The 16,382-nt window shown below is 45.0% G+C and overlaps 1 protein-coding gene across 1 annotated transcript in view; it reads right to left on the minus strand.

Annotated features, from left to right (window-relative positions):
* Positions 1-608: 608 nt before the first annotated feature.
* Positions 609-16,382, minus strand: part of calb2a (calbindin 2a) — a 66,572-nt gene continuing 50,798 nt past the window's right edge. The window contains exons 7-9 of the mRNA XM_078535203.1: positions 5,589-5,642; positions 2,233-2,304; positions 609-766 (exon numbers count right to left, since the gene is read on the minus strand). Coding sequence (XP_078391329.1) covers positions 653-766; positions 2,233-2,304; positions 5,589-5,642 — 240 coding nt within the window. The 3' untranslated portion in view covers positions 609-652. The remainder of the gene's footprint in view (positions 767-2,232; positions 2,305-5,588; positions 5,643-16,382) is intronic.

Genomic DNA, 16,382 nt, shown 5'->3' on the forward strand with positions numbered 1-16,382 from the left:
ACACACACCACACACACACACACATATCACACACCACATGCACACACACCACATACACGCACACACACCACACACGCATGCACACACACCACACATGCCACACAGACCACACACACACACCACACACACACGCATGCACACACACCACACACACACACACACATTCACACACACCACACGCACTGTCTTGTACAAGGAACACCACGTGAATTCTGGATTCTCAGGAGATGGGAATAAAAAAGAACAGAGTAACAAAAAAAAACCTCATTAATTGTCTGTTGGATAATTGACTTTCTGCTGCAAATCTCAGGCTTACCTTTGGCAAACAACAGCATTTACCAAGACTCAAAGGACTTCTATATATATTACAGTATATATATATACATATATATCTAATATATTATCTGTTGGTTTAAAATGCTGAGCAAAGGGAGATATATAGAAAATAATGGACAATCATTGCGAGTGAGTTCACACCTCACAAATTCGATGTCCATCCTTTGTGGCTTTTCTTAATCAGCAATACAAGCACATTTGTGGTATTCAGGAGACCCTGCACATGCGCTGGGGTGGAGTAGCGTTGGCTGGGGGAAGGATGGGGAGGTGGGCTGAATGATATAGGGTGATGCATTCTTTGTCAAAGAGGTCATCCCTACAGTGGCTCCGTGCACAAAATCATCTCCAGCTCCCGCCGATACAGCTTCCCACCGTGTGAGAGGGACAAGATATTTTTCTTGTATGCAGTTAGTTTCTTAATATCCATTTCCTAGGGCAAAAAAAAAATAATACATCACGTGCCCTTGGCTGTGGATCATTTTTTGTTACATATTTTTTAAACTTATTTGTATATAATTTCTTTAAAATTTTGTGCTCAAAGATGTGGGGCTGTTGGTGTGATGGGAGTGGAACACTTCTCTTTTTAGTTAGCCAATGTTGACATCAAGCACTCCCAGGCTAGGTATCAGCCAGGGTAATGTTTTCCTATTTCCCCACTGGCCATCTTGTGGCTAGCCTGTTTCTGACTGTCCAAGTAGGGACACTTCCTTGTTTTTGGTCCATGCAGTCTTGATCTAATCCCTACAGTGCTAAAACCTCCCGGTTCAGAAATGATTGGCAATTCAGAGCCGCTCTCGCTTAACAGGTCACAGCAATTGGAACAACGTCACACTTCTGCAGTTAGGGACCAATCCATGCGCAACTGCCCTGGGACTGATTGATTGATTCATGCGACGTTGTAGAAACAGCTTTACTCTGTATTTAACCTGTGCTGTATCAGCCCTGGGAGTGTTTAATAGGGACAGTGTAGAGGGAGCTTTACTCTGTATCTAACCCCGTGCTGTATCAGCCCTGTGAGTGTTTAATAGGGACAGTGTGAAGGGAGCTTTACTCTGTATTTAACCTGTGCTGTATCAGCCCTGGGAGTGTTTAATAGGGACAGTGTGAAGGGAGCTTTACTCTGTATTTAACCCTGTGCTGTTCCTGCCCTGGGAGTGTTTGATGGGGACGGTGTAGAGGGAGCTTTACTCTGTATCTAACCCCGTGCTGTACCTGTCCTGGGAGTGTTTGATGGGGACAGTGTAGAGGGAGCTTTACCCTGTATCTAACTCCGTGCTGTTCCTGTCCTGGGAGTGTTTGATGGGGAGAGTGTAGAAGGGGCTTTACTCTGTATCTAACCCCATGCTGTACCTGTCCTGGGAGTGTTTGATGGGGACAGTGTAGAGGGAGCTTTACTCTGTATCTAACCCCGTGCTGTTCCTGTCCTGGGAGTATTTGATGGGGAGAGTGTAGAAGGGGCTTTACTCTGTATCTAACCCCGTGCTGTTCCTGCCCTGGGAGTATTTGATGGGGACAGTGTAGAGGGTGCTTTACTCTGTATCTAACCCCGTGCTGTTCCTGCCCTGGGAGTGTTTGATGGGGACAGTGTAGAGGGAGCTTTACTCTGCATCTAACCCCATGCTGTACCTGTCCTGGGAGTGTTTGATGGGGACAGTGTAGAGGGAGCTTTACTCTGTATCTAACACCGTGCTGTACCTGCCCTGGGAGTGTTTGATGGGGACAGTGTAGAGGGAGCTTTACTCTGTATCTAACCCCGTGCTGTACCTGCCTGGGAGTGTTTGCTGGGGACAGTAAATGCAAAAACCGTTTGATTCCCCATATTGATGACCTTCGCCTTAATGAGCAAACAGGAAGGGTTCCTGGCTCCCCGTGTTATTGATGTCCTCCTGAACCCACCTTTTTATTTTTCTCATATAAATCTTTCAGTAACGCATCCAGTTCATTACTATCGATGTAGCCATTTCCATCCTGAGAAAGCAGACAGAACATACTAAGTAAAATCATATGAGAAACAATAGCATCAACTCAATCCTCCCCCCACCGCCCCAACATAAATAACTAGGGCAGTTTGCTAATCAAGCAATAAGTGGGGGGGATTATCTGTTTCATTGGAATCCTAACAGCGCAGCGCTTGAGTTCACCCTCCCTCCTCCCCTAACCCCTCCAGGGGTCAAGCAGCTTTGCATATTTTGAGTGGAGTCCCCGGACCTCTGCAGGGTAGCGGGGCACAGCTGTGGCAGGGCGCGGGCAGCCAGTGGCTTCAATGGTGGGCCTAAAGCAAGGCAGCACCAGCCTAGCCTGTGTGACCAGCTGAGTAACAAAAATGGCCATTTAATCATAAAGAGCCTCCTTCCCTGTGCTCAGCATTGCTTAGGAAAGGCACTGGACAACATATTCCCATCATTTACAAATTATTTTAATTTTTGCATGGAATGTGAGTGTTGTTGCAATTTTTCAATTGATGACACTCCTCATTGGAAATTCGAGAAGAGCTGACAGAATTCAAGATTGGGATGGTCATTTTTTGTTCGGTAAGGGGTTCCAGGGTTTGGAGCAAAGTAAGAGGAACTGCAGTACAGATCAGCCATGAACTCAAGCGATGGCTGAACAGGCTTGAGCAGCTGAATGGCCTCTTCCTGTCCTGATGCTCCTGGAGTTCCCATGATTTTTACTGGCTCCCTGGCACAGTTCTGTGAATAGAAACAATGTGGAGGGATAGAGGGAAAAGGCAGGGCAGTGGCACTAGGTCATAATGCTCAATTGGAGAGAGACAGTGCAGGCACAATGGGCCAAATGGCCTCCTTCTGTGCTGTTAAAATTCTTCAATTCTGAATTCTGTGATTCTTGCAGTAAATCGTTCCTGTTTGTGCCTATGAATGGACACTTGAGATTTCTACTGGCGCCCAGTACAGCACAAAAACCAAAAAAGTCCCAGGTTCAATCTCTGGTCAGTGTTAAGTTAGCTGATGTTTTTCGGGATGCCAGCTGAGGTGTTACAATTTGGAACCAGCCTCTTTGGGCCACAGAGGAGGAACAACAGTCAGTGTCACTGCTCCTGACCACTATCCTGTGACCTGCTCCAGGGTACCAGGATGTGCGGCCATGGGCTGAGGTCAGAATCCGACTGTGATAAAACAGAGAATGGAAATACTCAGCAGGTTTGGTAGAATCTGTGGAGAGAGAAAGAGAGTTAACGTTTCAGGTCGAGATCTTTCGTTATTCCCGACCCTGTATCGCATCGCTGCCTGACGCTCAATGCCATTTTAGTCAGCAAGGCCAATCAGTGACCAAGGAACACTCTGACCTTCCAATTAAGGACGACAGATAGGCCCCCGAGATGGGATGGCCGATAGGAGGAACCCTCCCCAGCAATGACATATTGGCAGCCCTACCAAGGTTGGAGTTGGCAATGCATGGAGAGGGCACCTCAAGATGGAAGCACCCTCTGAAGACTTTTGTAAAGAACAGCAGCTGTGGCCATCTTAGTATGTCAGCTGTGCAGGGAGGGGCGGAGGGTGTAAATCAATGCTGGCACTGGACCCCGCCCCCCACCTTTACCCCCCCCAACCCACACTCTGCTGCTGGGAGATGTATTGGCCTGGCTTTGGCTGCTGTGGGCTGTGGGAGGCCCGCTAGTCAACTGAAAACAGTCGACCTCAGAAAATTGGTCTTAATCGGCCCTTCAGTGCCGTAATGGATTAGCCGCTATTGGTGCCTCCCATTCTGCATGTAATGAAAATGCCTGGAGCGGGAACATGTCAGCAACCTGGTACGTCCCTCTCTGACAAATTTCCGGGCCTTCCCACCTTTGACTGGAATCTGAAATTCTGCCCATTAACGCTGTTTCCCTCTCCACAGAAGCTGTAAGACCTGCTGAGTATTTCCAGCACTTTCTGTTTTTATTTCCGATTTCCAGCATCCACAGAATTTTGCTTTTGTGTCTGTGGTACTTCCTTTTCATGCTCTCACCATCTCGTCCCACATATCGGATTGATGGTTTGGAGGTAGAGTCTCTCAAGCATGGATAGAAGATTGGTTGACTAACAGGAAACAGAGAGTAGACATAAATGAGTCATTTTCTGGTTGGCACAATGTAACGAGTGGTGTGCCACAGGGATCAGTGCTGGGACCTCAACTGTTTACAATTTATATTATAAATGACTTGGATGAAGGGACTGAAGGTATGGTTGCTAAATTTGCTGACACAAAGATAGGTGGGAAAGCAAGCTGTGAAGAGGACATAAGGAGACTGAAATGGTATGGATAGGTTAAGTGGGTGGGCAAAGATCTGGCAAATGGAGTATAATGTGAGAAAATGTGAAATTGACCATTTTAGCAGGAGGAATAAAAGAGAAGCATATTATTTAAATGGTGAGAGATTGCAGAGCTCTGAGATGCAGAGGGATCTGGGTGTCCTAGTGCATGAATTGCAAAAGGTTATTATGTAGGTACAGTAAGTAATTAGGAAAGCTAATAGGATGTTATCATTTATTGTAAGGGGAATTGAATATAAAAGGAGGGAGGTTATGCTTCAGTTGTACAGGACATTAGTGAGACCACATTTGGAGTGCTGTGTACAGGAAGGATAGAAATGTGTTGGAAGCAGTTCAGAGAAGGTTTACTAGACTAATACTTAGACTGGGCGGGTTGTCTTATGAGGAAAGGTTGGCCAGGCTAGGCTTGTAGCTGCTGAAGTTTAGAAGATTGAAACATGTAAGATCCTGAGGGGTTTTGACAAGGTGGATGTGGGGATGATGTTTCCTCTTGTGGGAGAAGCTAGAACTAGGGGTCACTGTTTAAAAATAAGGGGTTCCCCATTTAAGACAGAAATGATGAAAATTTTTTTCTCTGAGGGTCGTGAGTCTTTGGAATTTTCTTCCTCAAAAGATGGTGGAAGCAGAGTCTTTGAATATTTTTAAAGCAGAGCTAGATAGAATCTTGATAAGGGGGTGAAAGGTTATTGAGGGTAGGTGCGAATGTGGAGTTGAGGTTAAAATCAGATCAGCTATGATCTTATTGAATGATGGAGCAGACTCAAAGGCTGTGTGAACTATTCCTGCTTGTAATTTGTATGTATGTATGAGCCCCTGGGGCCGTACATCTGAAAAACTCACCTGTCTTCAGCAGGAGAGGAGAAAATCAGAAAAGAAAATCTTAATTCATCTGTTAAAAGAAAAAGCCTGTGATAGGCCATGCAGATCCAAGTGAGTTTCTTCAACTGGATGTAACTTTAACACTGAGGTGATAGTTACCCTGTCATAAAAGGTGAATATTGCATTGAACTCCTCTGCACTCAGTTTCATGCCCTGTGAATACAAAAATCAAAATTAGCTAAGAAATTAAGCAGAATGGCTTTACAGTAAAACCATAATCTCCACGTTGTCTGTTTCAATGTGTTCTCAGACTTCAGTTTTTCTGTTGAAGGGGGGAGTCCTTTCTCAGGAAGCATTTTTTCTCTCACTGTCCATTGATCTCCGAGCCCACAGCTGGGTGTGGGTGGGGGAGTGTTGGGGCTGAGAGATTTAACGAGCCGATCCCAGGACTCTGTATTTACTCTGAGTATCTCCCACCTTTGCAGGAAAGCAGCAGTAAATGGGACGTAAATCTGCCGGGAGGTGAAGAGTAGCTACCATGATGAGAATAAGATTCTCAGCCCTCTCGTCCTCCTCTTTTGCCTACTCTATCCTGTGCGTGATTGAGGGAGGATGCAGAGGTGTCTGATCCAGAGCTTCCCTGCAAGATCCCTCTCACCCAACACCCCCGAACTTGTCAAGTTCCACTTGTTCCCTGTGTCCCAATGAGTGCGCGTAAAGATCTTTCTCTCACTTCAAACTGTTTTGACCCACCCTCTTGAAGTGATCCTCTCTGGCCATGTATTCCTGTGAACACCTTCATTCCTCAGATTCTGACCCCACTCCCGCTCATCCCAGTTACTGTGGCAGTGCGACTCTCCAGTTAAAATCCCAACAACCCACCTTTCTGACAAGGTTTCAAGGCTTGCGAAAAAATGTTCTCCTTCTCATAGCCTGTGTTGGCTTTTCCCCACTTTATAAAATACTTCTGTGCAAGGAGTACTGTAGGGATGCTGTTGTGTTGATGTTGCCTTCAAGCGGACGGGAGGCATGGAAACAAGGGGGGAATGGGGCTGAGGGGCTGCTATACTGTCAGGGCGGGGGTGGGGGAGGGGTATAATCTCTCTAATAAGTATTTCCAAAGCAATAGGGAGGAGCAGAGGTTGCAGAATGGCTGAAGCCGCATTGCCTAGGGGTATCTCAGTCTGAGAGAGACGGAAATCCTGGTATTTTGCGTTTGGTTGCAGCTTTTTGACAAAACGTTCAGACAACGTTTTGGTTGATATTACTACTTTCTCGCCATAATCTGGGCTTGGGGCTTCAGGGACAACTGATCCATTTTGTTAGATTGCCATTCAAACAAACAGGCCTTGCAGTTGTAATAGAGAGCTTTCACAAGCACTGGGAATGGTGGGATTCTTCTACCTCCATAGTGTCTTCTTGATTTATCTCATTCTGAAGCAACAGATACAAATACAAGCAAAGTGTCAGGAGTCACACAGCTAAGCATGCATAATGAGGACAGGTGTAAGAACTCTTCCAGTAGAACCGGATAGCCTCATCGTGCAAACTTGGCTGAGAACCCAGACTCATGAAGGGATTTCTTCACAGGGGTTCTATTTTGACAGCTGGAGAGAACTGTTGACTTTGCTTGATTGACATCTTTAAGTGGTTATATTAAATTGTTCTTTCTGTGATCTCTTTTGTCAATGACTCAGTATTTATTTACACAGGATTAAGTGGTGTAAAGTGTTTGAAGCCTCTGTTATTGATACTTTAATGATCTGCTTGAGTGGCACTTTTATAGGGTTGTAAGTACAGCAGTCCTTTTTCAAAATATTTGTGAATAGGCGTTTTTTTTCTGAGCAGTTCCACACATGCCATTGTTACAATAGGGATCTTTGGATATGTACATTGTGAGTACTGAGTGAAAGGGCATGGAAGCACCATGAATTGGCATGGGGGCTATAAGGGACCATGGGGAATCGGTGGGGGGGCATAAGTTGGCATTGAGCTGCTGCAGAGGGTATGAGGGGCCATTGGGTATGGGTATAGAGCATGAGGTTAGCATGTGTTGGCATTGAGGTGGCATAAGGGGCCATGGGGGTGGGTGGGGGAAGGTGAGAGGTGAGAGCTAGAGGGCCTGACAGCCTTTAATACAACTGGGATGAAGTTCAGAGAGTTGAGAAGGGCCTTCTAACCAGTCGCCTTGGCACTCGGCTATTCCTATGGCCACCTCTGACCTGTTTCGGGGGGCAGTGGGCCCAGCTCTATCCTGTACCCACTCCCCTGGAGTGAAAATCATGCCATTCAGGGGCCTTTCTACTTGAGGCAAAATTTCTTGACTCAAGCTACCCGCCTTGATAGCGAAAATCTGGGGCTAAGGAATAAATTTACTCACAGCCCATAGAATAATTGATGAGAAACTCTGGGAGTGTTTGATGGGATATTGTAGAGGAAGCTTTACTCTGTATCTAGCCCCATACTGTACCTGTCCTGAGAGGATTTCATGCTGACATAGAGCAGAAGTGTGAAAGATGTTGTATCTGAGTACTGACCCTCATTTCATTTAGCCCAATAATCAACAATTGAAAAATAAAACTAACTAAAGATAATGAAGCCCCCCACATGCCCACCCCCACCAAAGCAACGCAGCCATAGGCAAGAAATGTTAAACCCCCTGGTTTTAGGTTGATAATTCTTCAGCCATTAAATTGGCCTCTGACAATTTCAGTGATTTTGATTACATGCTGCCCACTAGTGACTGATCAGACAATCACGTAAAACAGGCTGGCTAGCTCCATGCCAGAGAAAGTGGGGGAGGCAGGGACAGATAGAGAGGCAGGCAGAGAGAGCAGAGAAAGAGAGAGGCACAGAAACAGAAAAGCCTGAAAAAGAGTAAGAGATAGAGAGAGAAGAGAATGTAGTATAAGGGTCTGGCACATAAAGGGTTAACATGGGACTGAGTACAGTACTGCCCACACAGTGATGTAAGAGAACACATGAGCCACACCTTGGTGTCAGTGCAGTATTGGACAGAGCCATGTGTAGAAGCAAGCATGGAGACAGCTCCGAGCTTGGACCCTTACTGTACCTACGTATATAGTTTCTAGTAGTTAATAAATACTTACTGTTGAACTACATAAGACCGCGAATATCTTAATAAGACCTATTGAACTATGCCCAACAGTTTACAACAGAGAAGACAAAAAGTGCACCATACAGAGAGAGGGAGAGAGAGAGAGAGTGTGTTGGCCAGAAGGTCAGAGAGACAGATAGAAAGAGACAAATGGGGAACAGAGATGCAAACAAAGAGAGGGAGGCACAGAGACAGAGGGCAAAAGAGAGAAAGAGGCCAAAACAAACGATGCAAACAACTGAGCAAAAGGGAGACAACCACCAAAAAGTAATAGAGATATACACACACATACACCTTTTAAGAAACATAGACACACACATACACACACATATAGGAAGTTTCATAATTTGTAAAGGCCACTTGTTTGATCTGAAGCCTGCAAACCTGCATGTCTCTCAGTCCCTTCTGTGTCCAGAAATAAATAGAATTGCCTCTTGAATCCATTTATTGTGTTTGTTTCAATGCAGGTCCTGATAATCCATTCCATGTCCCTACCTGTTGTGTGAGACAGTTCTTGGTGGACTTCATGGGTTAGGAACATAGTGCAGGATTGATAATGGCTCTCTATAGTTGGTCCCAAAATCTAATACCATTAATCATCCAATCCCTCAAATAGCTGTACAATTCTCCTTTAGTTTTCACACACTACCTGCTTCCCCTTGGCAGTTCATCCCACACATTCAGCTTTGTGAAGATACTGAGTCATCATCGTATACAGACCTTCCCTCTGCTAAATGTGAGCCGGTGTTTCCTGGATCTAGAATTTGTGCTAACATCATATTTACTATTCTGGTTCTATTTAATTATTCTGGTAAAGTTTTTGAATAAGATTGCCCCCTAAGCCTTCTCTTCTGCAGAATAAACAATTCCATGCTCTTCGATCTCTCTGTATAGATCATTAGGCTGAAACCAGTTTGGTTCCCTACTGTGTACAGTGACCAGAATTGTACACAGCACTCTGGCTGGATTACACCAACTTTGTACCTGCTGGGATTTCTCTGCTATCTCTGTGGCTATTCGTTCCAAAATCGAGCTAGCTTTCCTTACTGCTGCTCAGATCCTCTCAAGTTACCCCATTTTTGAATTGCATCCCTGGTTTTGAACTCTTTATCGGTAATAACCATGTGTCTAGATCAACTTAATTAATCCTCTTAAATTTTATAAATGTCTGCCAGGTCACTTTGAAGATTGACTCTCTGAGAGTTAGCTCAAAATCGTTCCCCATAACTTTAGATATAAAAAGAAAGACTTGCATTCCTAAGCACATTTCACAACCTCAAGATGTCCAAAAGCACCTTACAGCCAATGAAGTACTTTTAAAGTGTAGTAACATAGGAAACATGACAGGCAACTGCAAAACTGATACCATGGATAACTCCTCTTAGAAACAGTGCCAACTTGAGGGGGCAAGCAGAGCCTTAATTTAATGTTGCATCTGAAAAACAGCACCTCCAACACTTCCTCAGTACAACACTGATGTGCCACCCTGGATTATGTGGTCAAGTCTCTAGAGTGAGACTTGAACCCACAATCAGAGGTGCTATCTATTGAGCCACAGCTGACACCAATTTCTGAGGCTGGATATTGTCTGGGCTGCCCTGTGCTGCAGCTCTCACTATACACAGCGTTCTAAATGTGGATCTGCCCAGGATCCATACATCAACAGTAACACCTCTTCTGATTGGCCCTTTCTCCTTCTCTCTACTATACCTTTATTGCCATTTTGTTCTATTGCATCTGAATCCTGGATTGATGGTTTAAAAAAAATTCCACAGTGACCCCCAAATCCTTTTCCTCGTCAGTATGATTGTTCTATTAAACAAATGCTCCCTGCTCTAACCATTTTATTATTGTCAACGTTGAACTGTATTTCACGCCTAATGGACAAATCTGAATTGTTCCCCATTATTAGGTCTGCACCCAGTTTCATTGCAGCCATTACTCAATTCCAACATTGAGTTGCAAGATTGTGGGTTTGTGCCCCTCTCCAGAGACTTAAGCACATAATCTAGACTGACACTTCAGTGCAATACTGAGGGAGTGCTACATTGTTCTCCTGTGGCGCTATTTCAAAGAAGAGCAGGGGGAGTTCTAGTGTCATGGCAAAGACTTATTCCTCAAGCAACATCATGAAAACAGATGATCTGGTTATTATCTGATTGCTATTTGTGGGAGTTTATGAGCTGAGTTTAATGCAGGCAACAAGGGTTTCGCTCACTGGCTGGAAAACCATTGGGAGCCCCGCGTCGCCTCTTTAAGGTCCACCAAATTAAGTGCCATTCAGCCACATGACAGGTCAGTGTCGGTCCTTTCCCAGGATCAAGAACCTCAGGAGCGAAGTCCCGCCCAATGAGAGCTGCCAGCCAATCAGAGGCTGGCAGCTCTATTGAACAGCAGCGCCACTGATGAGACAGTGGCCGTTGCCAGTATGACATCCACCCAAGGCCTAGTATTGTTGCTAAATCCTAGACCACAGGTGAGTGGTGGCGGGAGGTGGTCATATTCAACTCAAAATGTTAACTCTGTTTCTCTCTCCACAGATGCTGCCAGACCTGCTGAGAATTTCTAGCACTTTCTGTTTTTATTTCAGATTTCCAGCATTTTGTTTTTATTATAGTTGAAGATATATCTTTGCTACTTAGCAAACTGTCAACAATTTTCTTTTTTTTGGGTGTATTTACACAGGAATGTACAGTAAAACACAGACAATGGCAAAATAACAACACATGAACACTGTAACACTGAGGAAACGTCTGTTATTAATGTGGAATGTTATAAAGTGAAATCAAAATCACCTTAATACTGACACTTACCTTTGATCCTCTGTCATCCTGAGAGTAAAATAGAACTTCATCAATCTTTCACATTGAAATTGAGCTTTACCTGTAAAAAGCTCCCTCCTTCATGCTGCAAACAGCTAATGATTTATTTGAAATTTTATGGTGATTGCTGCTTTGTGTTTATCAAGGTGTAGGAGTTTGTGCTGGACAATGAAACATTTCTCATTTGAGGGACCTGGTGTCAGCAACGGGCACTCCTCGGTCAGGTATAGATGCCGAGTAAAGCTCTACACTGCCCCTCATGGCAGCCGGCTGCAGCACTATGGAATTCTGCCATTTGCCTCGCCAGCCATCCTGCGGCCTCTCTGCGTGAGATTGCCTAGAAACGGTACAGAGATTGAAAAACGCATTTCATGCGATCCCGCTACAGCCAGCAGACAGAGGAGCCTGCCATCACATCATTTGGGGGTGAACAACAACTGATGTTGGGCTCTACCCAGTCACTGTGGCTATTTTCTAATTAGTCGGTGATTTAACTTATTTTTTTCGTGGGATGTGGGCATCACTGACAAGGCCAGCATTTGTTGCCCATCCCTCATTCCCCTTGAACTGAGTGGTTTGCTAGGCCACTTCAGAGGGCATTTAAGAGTCAACCACATTGCTGTGGGTCTGGAGTCACATGTAGGCCAGACCAGGTAAGGATGGCAGATTTCCTTCCCTAAAAGGCATCAGTGAACCAGATGGGTTTTTACAACAATTGAAAAGCCTGGCTGTAATTTTTAGACCATGGCTCCTATTTCTAGACTCCCAAGCCAGAGAAAGTAGATTCTTTCTAACTACCCTCTTCTGTTCCTGAAATATCTCCAATCAAGCCACCCTTTAACCATCTAAATTCCAGCCAGTACAACCCAGGTTTGTGTAATCTCTTTTTGTAATTTAATCTGTGGAGGGGAGAAAATGTCTACGCCAGAATGCACAAAACCAGATCGTCACAAATTGGCAGCCGAATTTTCACCGCGCCCAGTTTTTACTTTCCATTCACTTGGGAAAATATTGCCAAGGTTTTGAATTTCAAACCAAGTAAAAATGACAGTGAGAATAGGAAACAAGTCTCCAAAAAGACTTTGAACTATTGTTCTGTGAAGTTCAGTGGAAGGAAGATTGGCGCAGTGAAAAAGCAGCTGCTGGATTTGCTACGAGCCCATTTTGTGCTTCTGATGTATATCAGTTTCACTGCTTTGCAATCCCAGTATCATTCTGATAGACCTACACAGCACTCCCTCCACGTCCACTGTCTCCTTCCTAAGATGTGGTGCCCAGGATTGTGCTTGAACCAGAGCATTAATTAACTGAATCACAGCTTTTACTCCGTTGTATTCTAGTCCTCTAGATATTAAGATCAGAATTCCATTCGTCTTTTTTGATTATTTTTCCGTACCTGTTCAAGACATTTTATTGATCTGTGTACCCGGATCCCCGAGTCTTTATGGATCTCCCCTGTTTCTAGCTTTTCACCATTTAGAAAGTATCCTCTTCTATCTCTTTTAATTCCAAATTGGATGACCTTACATTTGCGTACACTGAAATCCATTTGCCACAGTTTAACCCATTCACCTAAGCTGCCAATACCTCTTTGTGAGTTTATGCTCCCATCTGCACTGCTTACAATGCTGCCTAACTTTGTGTCATTGGCATATCTGGACATGTGGCTTTTTGTTCCATCATCTAAGTCATTCATAAATACCGTGAATCGTTCAGGCCCAGCACAGATCCTTGCGGGTCACAAGTAGTCACATCCTGCCAGCCCATTATCCTGACTCTCTCTCCTGCCATTCAGCAGCTTTACTATCCAGGTCAACAGCAGTTTGTCTAATTCTTTGAGTGTCAACTGTAATTAACAGTCTCTAATGAAGAACTTTATCAAGTGCTTTATGGATGTCCATATAAAGAACATCCACAAGAGATGCCCCTGTCTCCTACTTTAATCACCTCATCAAAAAAATTCAATCAGATTCATCAGGCATGACCTATCCTTACAAAGCCATGGTGACTCTCTCTGATCAGCTGGAAATTTTCAAGGTGTTTGGTCACTCAGTTCTCAACTACAGACTCTGAGAAGTTTCCACAACAGATGTAAGGCTAACCGGTCTATAATACCCTGCTTTCTCTCTTTCGCCTTCTTAAACAGTGGAGAGATGTGTTCAATCTTCCAATCTAAAGGAATGGTTCTTGAATCAAGAGAACTAGGGAAGCTACAATGAAAACAGAAAATGCTGGAAAAGCTCAGTAGGTCTGGCAGCAAGTATGGAGAGAGAAACAGTTAACTTTTCAAGTCATAATGGCTCTTTTTCAGAGCTCTGAAGAAGGGTCATACAGATTCGAAACGTTAAATGTTTTTCTCTCCACAGATGCTGCCAGACCTGCTGAGTTTTTCCAGCATTTTCTGTTTGTATTTCAGATTTCCAGCATCTGCAGTATTTTGCTTTCATCTTGGGAAGATTCTAGTTCGGTCCTGGAGACCAGGCCTAGACTCTGGTCTTTCACTTATGTTACCTAGATTGAATCCAGCCCAAACTGTTGCGGTGAAAGGTTTTTTGGTCTATGTGAAGCGAGTTTGGGGTAACCACAACATTTTCCCAAGTCCACAACATAAAACTGGGTGTGATCGGCAATCTCACTGAGTGACTCTAAAGGTAGTGGTTGTTGAGGAATAGGCGTGTAACACTGATCCATTAGGAGACACTCGTCTGAATGTAGGGCCAGGGTACACTTGTGCGCAGCTGACAGGGATCTCAACACCTATCCCGTGCCACAACATGGAAAGAGTTTCAATTTCCAGCACTGACATCCTTTTCTGGGCGAATGTAAAACAAAGAAAGCTTGTTAAAAAATATTGAATGTAGCAGAGACATTGAACAGACAAAAGACAACATACAAGGTTAAACAGTCTGCTTCCACTGATGGGCAACAATTGCATCTTTAACATAACAAAGCATCACAAAGAGGAACAGATACCAAACGGTGATTTGTAAGGAGAGTTAGGAGAGATGGTTGAAGATACAGTTGCAGAGTTAACAGAACTGGTGAGGTGGAGATACAGATTGTGGAGATGTGGTAACTGAAGGCGGGGTAGGAGCGGGGGTTGGTGAGAGGCAGACAACAATAAGCCTCAGGTCAGCTGAGTGGAGTGCATGATTGAGGAAGAGTGCTGGAGAATACTGAAGCCATGAGATAGAGTTTAGAAATAAAGGCAAACTTGAAATCCACTTGGGGAGGGTCGGGGTGGTTGGAGAACGACATGTGACAGGATTCAGGTGGCTGAATCTTCGGGTAGCAATTTGTGTAGAGTGGAGCTTGGGAGAGAAGGAGGGCATGAGGAAAGCTGAGCACGGAGGTGATGAAGGTACAGCAGAGAGCTCCAATGGTATTGAGAGGGTGATGGAGGCATGGTTGAGAGCTCCAATGGCGTTGAGGGGGTGAAGAATGCATGGCAGAGAGTTCCAATGGCATTGAGGGGGTGATGAAGGCACGGCAGAGAGCTCCAATGGCATTGAGGGGGTGATGAAGGCACGGCAGAGAGCTCCAATGGTATTGAGAGGGTGAAGAAGGCTGGGCTGAGAGCTCCAATGGCGTTGAGGGGGTGAAGAAGGCAGGGCTGAGAGCTCCAATGGTATTGAGGGGGTGATGAAGGCATGGCAGAGAGCTCCAATGGTATTGAGAGGGTGATGAAGGCACGACTGAGAGCTGCAATGGTATTGAGAGGGTGATGAAGGCACGACTGAGAGCTCCAATGGTGTTGAGGGGGTGATGAAGGCACGACTGAGAGCTCCAATGGTATTGAGAGGGTGATGAAGGCACGACTGAGAGCTCCAATGGTGTTGAGGGGGTGATGAAGGCACGACTGAGAGCTCCAATGGTATTGAGGGGGTGATGAAGGCATGGCTGAGAGCTCCAATGGCATTGAGGGGGCGATGAAGGTATGGCAGAGAGCTCCAATGGCATTGAGGGGGCGATGAAGGTATGGCAGAGAGCTCCAATGGCATTGAGAGAGTGATGAAGGCACGGCTGAGAGCTCCAATGGCATTGAGGGGGTGGTAGAATGGAGACGGTTGATGTTATAGCAGCGGAAGTAGGACATGTAATTTGAAGCTCGGTCCAGGATCAAACAGGACACACTGATCGAATCATCCTCAATGATAAGTCCAGCTGGAGGCAGAATTATTGGTGGAAACCAAAGTGGTTGGCTTCCATCTTACCAATATTAAGCTGGAGGAAATTCTGGCTGATCAATGATCTGATTTTGAACAAGTGGCGAGGCAGCTCCGTAAATGTCGTTGAGTCGAGTGTGGTGATGAGAGTAAAGAGGGGAGTCTGCTTCGTACCTTTGGAAACTGACTCCTTTCTCACAGTTAACTTTGCTGAGACATTGCATGCAGGTAAGGAATACGAGGATGGATCTTTGACTAGCTAACTTGGGACATGTAAGAATCATAAGGTGAAGATGGCAATACCACGGAGGACTAGTGCTGGAAGATAATAGGGTGACCAACATATCCAAGACCATGACGAGGACAAGGAGGGATAATATATCATGATCATAGTCACAAAGTTGGTTTGTTGGACCAAGGCAGTGCTGGTGCTGTGGATGGGACAGTGAACAGGGGTTGCTGGGAGAGGTACAGCAAATAATTGGAAAGCTGATGAGTTCAAGAATCTTGGACAGAATCAAAGCTTCTCAGGGAAGCTTCGTATGAGTCTTCCTAACAATACTGATATATGGCCATTGGATAGTTACTTTGAATGGGGCAATGGGTGCAACAAATACACTTTCTGCCCATTAGAGGGAAGTAGGAGACCACCCTCTAAGGGCTCAGTGCAATGTGTGGTTTAGGGTGAATTGCACTGACCAAGAAAGAATGTCCTAAATGGAATCTCTGGCTTGTGTTTTAGCTAGCTGACCTTAGCTGGGTGTTGGGGTTGGGGTTGGGGTGCGGGGGCGGTGGGGAAGTTGAATCGATACTATTGGGCTACAGAAGATCAAGATCAGCAGGGGTT

Source organism: Cetorhinus maximus, unplaced genomic scaffold (assembly GCF_964194155.1).
Source record: "Cetorhinus maximus unplaced genomic scaffold, sCetMax3.hap1.1 HAP1_SCAFFOLD_325, whole genome shotgun sequence".
In the NCBI taxonomy this organism is placed as follows: Eukaryota; Metazoa; Chordata; class Chondrichthyes; order Lamniformes; family Cetorhinidae; genus Cetorhinus; species Cetorhinus maximus.